The sequence below is a fragment of the Drechmeria coniospora genome, chromosome 01 (genome assembly GCF_001625195.1).
Source record: "Drechmeria coniospora strain ARSEF 6962 chromosome 01, whole genome shotgun sequence".
NCBI classification, from domain to species: Eukaryota; Fungi; Ascomycota; class Sordariomycetes; order Hypocreales; family Ophiocordycipitaceae; genus Drechmeria; species Drechmeria coniospora.
Window position 1 is genome coordinate 9818597 of NC_054389.1, and position 9364 is coordinate 9827960.

At 53.6% G+C, this 9364-nt stretch overlaps 1 protein-coding gene across 1 annotated transcript; it reads right to left on the bottom strand.

Moving 5' to 3' along the window:
- Positions 1-2266: 2266 nt before the first annotated feature.
- Positions 2267-3058, bottom strand: DCS_02599 (uncharacterized protein; the record flags this gene model as incomplete). Its single annotated transcript, XM_040799926.1, has 3 exons — positions 2267-2725; positions 2892-2937; positions 3048-3058. 3 exons carry the CDS (start codon positions 3056-3058, stop codon positions 2267-2269), a joined length of 516 nt encoding a protein of 171 aa, XP_040660809.1.
- Between the last annotated feature and the right edge of the window lie 6306 nt (positions 3059-9364).

The window sequence follows — 9364 nt, forward strand, 5'->3', positions numbered from 1 at the left end:
AGAGAGGTTTTTATTCGCAATCGTCCGCACTTGCTGCGTCCGCACCACGACCTGCCAAGTCAGTCAGTGCGTGGTACTGTACGTGCAAAGGCGTGCATGTACGGAGTGCATAGTTATCTGTACTCCAAACTCCCTTCTCCCTTCAGCGTTCGTGGGCCGCGCGGTACGGCACGGAGCCGACCAAGGTTCCGTCCTTTCCACGCCTCTGCCCTTTCCGCCAAACCTCTCCAGGCGGGGTCCTCCCGAACTCTGGACTGGAAAATGTCGGAGCTAGGCCTGAGACCTGATTCATGCGTGCCACGCAGCGCGGGCCACCTTCGATTCTAGACCCGCACGAGTTCATGCGGGAGTTGCGAGCACCTGACAGCATGCTGAGCACACGGCGTAAGTATTATTACTTGCACAAGTAATGACCTGGTGTGTTGGCGTGAGGGAGGAAGTACTTGCTGTACTGGCGAGCGTACTGCAGAGTGCTTGGTGTGCAGCACAGCACAGTGCCACTGATGTTCTGTTCTCCTCACCAAATATGCAGGACCGGGAATATGGGATTGCCTTGCCGCATGCACGTGACCATGTAGTGGTTCATGTACAGTAAGTACTCTGTGTTCGTCCGCACGGAGTATTATTATTACGTCTTGCGCGACTTCCACTCACGAGCTCGAAGTAGTTGTACTGTACTACTGTACGTGCAACGCAAGTGCGTAGTTGTACTGTACACCTACGGAGCAAGTACTGCACGTACGTCTACAACGTCCATGTGCGTGCATGCGCGAATGGCCAATGGCCAATGGCCAATGGACCTGCACCAGCTGCACCGGGCCAACGACGAAACAAGACTCTGCCTGTAGGGGAGATGCGTGCAGTGGCGGCTAGACATCCGTCTTGGAATCCCTGCTGTGCTGACGGGCAGCCACGACGGGCGCGGGAGCGCACCGGAGGCGCACCGGAGCGCCATGGTGCTGTGCGGCTGGATAGGAGGAGAAGCCACAAGAGGTGCAAGTTGAGGCTGGTCGTGCTGGTATGGCGGCATCGGATGCGCAGCCCGTCCCTTGGCCATCACTTTGCCGTCACATCCTCCCACACATACAAACCACGCACACGACGCACACTTGCATGCGTAGTTGGGTGTGCGGGGAGGGAAGGAAATGTACTTTCCTGCCATGTGCATCGAGCACTGCACATGCACACGCACGGCTGCCGAGGAATGGCTTCGCACGGGATTCCCCGTTGATGGCGAATCGCTGGTGACGGCTGGGAGCTTACTGGGGCGGAGGTTGTGCCGTCGATCAACACGACGACTCCCAACACCTACTGACGCACTCGCACCTTGTGGCATGCCGTACAGTACATGTGCCGCGCAGTGCCGTTCAGAGCGCATGTGCGGAGCGAGATTACTTGCATCTGCGCACCTACAAGCATCGCCAACCTTGCAGCTGGTTGCACCGTTGCGTGCTAGGCACAGCGAGGACCTGCTAGGTACTAGTTAGGTTAGTACCTAGTAGGTGCTGTGCGTGGCTGAACTGGTGCCGCATGCATATCTGGGCAGACTTAGTACGTACTCCCTCCGCACGACGCACAGTAATGACCGAGTCTGAAACCCAATCGCCAACCATGTTGGACTTGGCCAATGCGGCAATCCAGGTGATTCTCCCTTGATGATGGCTCGGGGGAGCGCGAAGCTGTGACAATGCGAGAGCGTCGGCGAGCACCCGTGCGGGCACCCAAGTACTCGTACGCATAGCAGATGCACTGCAGGGGGTTTCCAGATGGCCTGTGGAAAAAGAGGTAGGTACAGGCAATACTCCGCACCTACTAGTAGATGGTAGGTGTTGGCGCACGAATACAACGCGTTCTGTGCATGTATTGCGGTACGCCTGCTGAGACTATCAGCACTTGCAAGTACTTACAGCGCTCGCACCGTTTTGCGCAGGCCTTGGTGCGCGGCTGAGGGCTGACCAACCCCTCCCCCCTCCCCGCAGCGGCAGCGCCTGCTAGTCTCGCCGGGCCAGCCGTCAGGTTCGTGCCACTGAGCGAGCGTACAGTACTTACAGTACAATTGCATGCTGACCCACAGCCTCGCGAGACAGCAGAGCCGGTTTTGCTTTTTCCACCGCTCCATCGAGGCGCGAGGCAACGGCGTTGAAAACGGCTGCCGGTGCAGCCTTCGGGCGGTACGGAGCGCATGCACCCGCATACGTTGGCCCGTACTTGCAGCACTTGTACTGTACGTGGCAGCATGCCCGGCGAGTGGATGGTGTGTATCTAATTACAGCGCTCCTGGTGTGCCTGCGAACCAGGAACCAGGGGAATCGATCAAAGTAAGCTCACAGCACTCCAGCTCCCGCGGAATGCCTTCCGCTGTCTCACGACGGGGACGTGGTGGAGTCGTGTCGCCCGCACCGCAGCTGGCTGGAATCTGTTGTCTCAAGGCCGAGGGTCCACAAACAGGGCACACGCAGCGCACGAAGAGGGCACGAACAGCTGGCCATCCATCGTCGCCCGTGCCTGGCCACGGCATGAGGTTGGCCGACGATCGCGGGGGTTCGCACTGATCGTCCAAGCCGTCGAGGCCATGCTCGCGAGCGGCAGAGGCAAACCTCGTCGTGCCGTCCTCGTCGCCGTCTCGGATTCCAGCGTCATGTGCAGTCCACGTGCCGGATGTCTCGCCTTGCCCAGTCGAGATCGAGGCACCTACGACGAATGGGCACGCACTCGCGCTGACGACCTAGCAGGTTCTGATGCAAGCAAGTAATTAATCACCAGGACGAACCTAAGTAAGTACCTAGTACTTTAGCACCCAAAGACTGCCTACCTGTAGTAAGCAGGTATTTTTAGGTGCACGGACGAGTACGAGTAGGCGCACATGATGCCTCAGATGCCTCTATACTTACTGAGTAGTAGGCACTTGCTTGTGCGCTGCAGGTGCAGATAGGTGCACTGTAAGTAGGTGGGTGCACATGTACTGTAAGCAAGTTCAGTACTTACTGTGGCAGTCGATAGGTGCAAGCAAGCATGTACACGTACAAGTACTGTACTTACTTACTTACAGTAAGTACATGTGTACTTGAGTAAGTAGTTGTACTGTCCACGTCCATACTTCAGAGTACGGAGTGATGCAGTGATTATTACTACTGCCAACGTATTACAAGTTTGGCAAAAGTACTCCGTACTCCGTACGTGTGCATGCAGTTGTACTGTACTTACGTAGTGTAGTGTCCAGGCACGGCAAGCGTCCACGCCTTGTCGTCGTTCACCTCCACTCTCTACCTTTCCTGCCACTTCAACGCTCGAAATCTCTGCTCGAAAGTCTTTGCATCAAAAATAAATCATCTCTCGACCTCGTTCGGATGTCGGCTTGGACGACCAGCGAGCCAAGCTCCCGTGGGCCAGCCGCAGAATCCGTGCGCACGGCCAGGCCTCCTTCGCCTCGCCTCGCCCCGCCCCCGTTGTCGGTTGCCATTCATGCGCGGCTGGCTCATAACCTCGAACCCTCCCGCGCCGTCGTTGACAGCGGCCGCACCCATCCCCCGTTCTCCCCGCTGCAGCAAAGGGGGGGCGGCGGGGGGGGCTCCTTTTCGCCTTCTCGACAAGGGGGACGATCCAAGGGAATCCTTCCGATGCCCACGTTCAGACGGACGAGTACTTACCGTACAGTATGATTGCGGAGTACAGGTATCATCACCATGCTTGTTACGGAGCAAGTACTCGTGCCGAATACTCCATACTCTGTGCAGCAATAATAATGCTCCGTCCTTGCCAGGCACGAGCGCTCGGCACAAGCACAACTAATGGTGCCCGTAGGGAAGCATACCACGACCCCGTCCTGGCAGCGATTGCCATGCAAGGACGACCATTTCCATGTGCCGCAACGCCCGTCTCCGCCCTCCTACCGGTGTGCGGTACGTTCTCGACTCCTACGACGCAGGTGCACTGTAGCGTCGCTGCATCTGCGCAGTGGCGGATGAAAGAACATGCACCTGTAGGGGGAGAGGACTGTTCGGGCCCTCCTCCGCCATGCATCCAGGTAGGTGAACGGTACGAGTACGGAGCGCATGCTGAGCAAGTTGCATCCTTTGACCGGATGGGAACTCGAGCGCCCCTCGTCGTAGGAAAGTTGGTCGGCGAAGATGACCGCAGCCCATCCGGACCCATGTTCTCCACGTCCATGTAAGTAAGTCGGTGTAGTCGGGGATGCAACGGTCATGATGTTCCGTCTCCGAGTGTACATGTACTGTAGAGTACTCGTTTACGGAGCATCATCCGTCTACAATACTCCGTACTTTTGCAAGTAATACTTGGCATGCCCTGTTCCTCGCCGTTGCTCTACCCGACGGACCCAAACGTCGATGAATGGCTCCTATCCAAAGTAGCTGTACTGTGGAGTATCGTTGGTGGAAATGCTTGCATACGTCTGTCCGGCTAGTCTCGCATCATCCCCACGTGTGCGTTGAAGCAAGTGACGTTTGGCGAGCCAATTCATCTTGCCACCCCCACCGTACGCCTGCTGCGGTGTTGCATCCGTACATGTGAGCAAGCACGTGTTCGCAAAGGCGCCGTCTTCCAATCCTGGAAAATTGCTGGACGTTGCAGCCGAGCTGGCTCGAAATGCGTCCAAACGCACAAGTCAAGGCTCTACGAGCAAGTGTCGCATGCGAGCATTCTCGGCGGCCTATTAGTGGGGGGGAGGGGCGGGTCACGTCATGGTGATTGAGAAGTTCTGCTTGGCAGTGCAGGTAGGCGACGATGCTTGCACGCGAGTTGCTGCGATTGCTCGTACTTGCTGCACACGGTGCAGGTACTTACTTACTTGGTCGCGTGGTGTGCTAGGCGTGCCATAGGTGCGGAGGGAAATGCAGGAGGACTTGGCTACGCTTGCAAGTGTCCTTGATAGCAAGGACGAAGAGACTATAGGGCAGCTATTAGTGCATACACGCCAAAGTGTGCATGCACTTACTTGAACAGACGATAGTGGTGCGAGCACTCGCATGCATGATACTTGCGTTGTATTATTATTGCATGCAAGTATTGCTTCCTGTACCCAAAGTAGATAGGAGCCCTCGTGCTGCAGTACCGTCATGCTCCGTCCATACTTACTTACGTGTGCTTCTTATGGGTGCTGCAAAAAAGTACTCGTAAGCACGCCTACGTCCCGATACGAGTACTTCTTCACCAACACACGAACGTATACTATACTGTACAGGCGTACTCCGTACAGCAAGTACTTGCACGCAAGTATGGAGCATGCACTATTATAGCATCGTATGTTTCACGTCCACTCACCACCGCCACCCAGTGCTACCGTACGAGGACATGAACACGTGCTTGCGGTAAAAATCGACTTCACATGGCCTCGCGGCACCCCGTTCATCATGTCAAGGCCTCGAGGGCACGAGAAAACAGAGTGCCTGCCAATTACCCTCGGCCGAAAGCCTTTTTTCTGCCTCGGCACATCCCTCCGCAAGTCGACTCTGTACAGTACTCGAGCAACATCCCGAGCATTGGGCTCGACCGAGGCCGCAAGTCGGGGCTGCCCTTTGTTGCCGCCTGACCCGGGCCTCTCATGGGACCCCGTTCTCTACCGAACGAGGCAGCCCGCCCAGCTTCGCTCGCCCGTGGTTGAACCGGCCCGTGAGGTCCAGCCAGACGGTCCCGTGAACCTGGCTGTAGGTACAGCAAGTACACGTGCCACTGTGCCGGTCCCGAGAGGATGCGCCTGCATGTACTTGCTGTACTTGTGCGAAGGGACATGAAATCGATCGGACCTCCAAGCTTTCTCCGCGGCAATGAAAAAAAAATGACCAAACTTTGGCTTGGTCACGGACAACCTCGGCAGTCCCGGGTCCCGGGTTGTCGGCTCCGTTGCAACCTCCGGCCAGCTGGCAAGGTGTTGACGGGCCTCGCACGATATAGCTGCATCGTGTTCTTATGAAGCCCCACGACAAGGAGGTATGAAATTGCTCTTGGTCGCACGCAATGGTCATTGGCAAAGACTCTGGAGGAGAATGGACGAGAAGGTCACATACTTGATTGAAATTAAGAGTTGAATACAACCACAGCAGGCATGCTTGCAGGTAGGTGCACAGTATTACATGTGCAGTGCTTGCATGTGGGCGAATTGTCATACCAAGTACGAGTATGGAGTAAGTAATACTGCAAGTACAGTACTGTAGTTGACAGCTGTGCTTACTGTACTTACATCTACGGAGTAATTACTTACAGCACAGTACAAGCGCATGCGCAAATGTTGCGCCGCTGGGGAAACACCCCCAAGTACACTGCAAGTGTTCGTGCTGTAAGTACGGAGTAACTAGTACTAGGTACTTACTCCGTCGTCAGTAGGTACTTGTTGGTCCGAGGGCCTAGTGCGGCACAGCACCGTATGTGTACAGCACGCCCACGGCGCGCAGGTACAAGTGCCCAGTACCTACATGCACTTGCAAGTACATGTAAGTGCTGTAGGCACAGGCGTGCTTGATTACAACTAGGCGCTGGAAAGACACCGCTTCAATCGATTCTGCTTGCCTGCAAGTACAGTACACGCAGGTGCCGGTACGGAGTACTTTGGGTGACATGGCAATAGTACAAGCACAGCCGTACGAGAACTTCAATTCTGTACTTACTTCCAAAGTGCATGTACAAGTACTTGCACGTGCAGATACTCGTACCGTCCTTTGCATATAGTACTCAAGTGCTCCGTTCTCCGTACAAGCAACAATACAGTAATTAATACACGGTCTGATGCAACTGCCAAAGTAAGCAAGCACAGTGTACGGTGCAATATTTGCAGGTACTTACAAGCATGTACGAGAACCTAGGTGGGCGTCAATCTAGTTGCACGTACTGTACGCAAGTTATTACTTACTGTACAAAAGTACTTACTTACACCTACATGTACTTACTTTCAGTACAGCTAGGTAGGCATGTGCCTATCCGTATTAATGCTGGGGTATGTGCGTGTGTACATGTACACCTACCTACATGTACTCCGTGCTGTGAGTAAGTACTCCCAAGTGTACGGAGTACAGCGCACAAGGACAGCGGTACACTTGGGTGCAAGTCCAAAAACGTGCACTAGTATATCGTATACGAGCATTCCAGTCATTTGTATCCGCATTTCCTCCGTACTTGTACTGCACTTGTACCACTCAGTGGCATTGACGGTCAGTAGTACGAATGTACCGATGGTCATGTACTGTATGTAAGTACTTACTGTGCTCGTACACAGTACATACAGTACAGTACATGTATTCCGCACCAACCGTGCTCCGTAATTACTTGTACTGTAAGTAAGTAGGTGTAAACGGAGTGTTAATAGTACAGTACGTACAGTTAGTAGGTGTAGTATCGTACTAGCAAGTAATTAGGTGTAAGAAAGTACTTGTACTCGTACAATAAGATAAGTACTCGTACGGAGTAATAATAATTGTACGGTACTCCGTACGGCGTAGTTCGACGAACATTTTCATTGTGGGCCAGAGCTTTGCACTTGTTGCGTACAGATTACCTAATGTGGAATCTGATATATCATACAAAAGGTCCTAGAAGGAGCTCACGCTTATTATTACCGTGCTTCAGCTTTGCGTTAGACTTTGAGCCTTTACGAGAAAATTCTCGACACTGTTGCCTTTGTGCCACAAAAGAATTTTGTTCTTTATTAATAGTAATAATATTCCGTACTTGCTCGGTAAGGTACCTTGCATATACTTAATACTCCGTACATGACAAGCGCCGTAGTATTAGTACTTGCAGTGAAAATTAATGTACTTGGCTTGCCTGTACTTGTACCCGCAAGGACGTTCCGTTCCCCATCTGCTGTACTCCGTACTTACAGTAGGTAAGTGCTTACAGTACAGAGTACAATGTAATACTGTACTTGCAGTGCTTGCTTGTGCTGAACAAGTACTGTACTTGCTTAGTAGGCGGGCAGAAATTACACCTGCAAGTACGCGCGCATCGAGCGCGAGTACCGACTCCAGGGGCAAACATGTACTTGCAATACAACCTCTCGTGTGAGCCCTACTTCAGAAGAGAGCTTGATGATCTCTGGAGTTCGCCTCAATACAAGAAATGTACATGTTTGAATCTCGGGCGTTCATTCTCTGTCCAGGCGGACGCGGCCATTTCCAACAATGCTAGACTTGATATGGCTTCATATGCACGTACTTGTATCGAGATTCGTCTCTCGATGTCTCGTTGAAAAAAGTCATGTGCGCCCGAACCAGAATCCATTGGAACCAAACCAAGGCTGATATCTATGCTGCCATCTACGAATGGGCCGGTGATATTGCCTTGAATATGAGCCATCCTTGACTAATGACGAGCTCGACTCGAGCTCAAGAAATTGGGTATGCTTCATGGAGGGCTGACGAGCGGACCGAGAGTGGCGATCCGGTCCGAGAGGTAATGTATAATCTGACCTGACGGCAGAGTTAATCTAGGCAAGGCGGACGAATCGCTTAAACGGTTGAAATCATTCCGATAAAATGTAATAAAAAACTCCCCTTGGATATTGCTCATTCTGGACCACCTTGCCTACTCTCCTCTCTCCTCGCCTCTCCTCTCCTCTCCTCTCTCCCCTCTCCCCTCTTCTCTCATCTCCCTTCTTCTCTCATCTCCCCTCTTCTCTCATCTCTCCCCTCCTTTCTCGGAATGGTGCTGCCCATTCCCCATCAGCCATTGACTGCTTGGAAAGGGGGCGAAAATCAAGGTTGGCGCCCATGTCGCTGAACGGCCGGCAATGGCAGGTGCACGTACTCCGATACCGAACCAAGGATGACCATCAACGGTAGACCCTGTGGCTTCCCGTAGCCGTGGAGCAGCGACAAGGGTCGACGACAATTGATGCTGTGAGTGCTAGTGCTGAAACCTGTCGAGCACTCAGGTGGTTTTGCAACTGTCATTGGCTCAAGCTCCGACTTCAGTCCCCCTCCCCATGACTGTGTCTCTCCATGAGTGCTTGTACTTGCAGGTGTCTGATGCAGACGCCTGGCAGAGCAGCATCTGACTTTGCCTTCCGATGACGAGTACACGTACGGAGTGCTTCGTATGCCGTACATGCATGCAGTTGCAGATCCATGGACGGGGTACTCCGTTCCGGTGCGCAACTCTACGCATGCATGTGAGACCAGTTCCGAGACACCGGTGTGACGACCTCCTCGACCGGAACCCGGGCCGGCCTCTTGTTTCAGGGATTGTTCGTACATGCACTCTACGAGTGCGGTACGGATGCGGGCACAGAAATCAATCCCCATGATGAACAAACAACCATGTCTCGGCGTGACCAAACGCAGCTACAGTACACGTGTAGGTGTGTTCATGCAAGTGTATCATCATGATAGTACGCCTACACGTTACGCCTGGATCG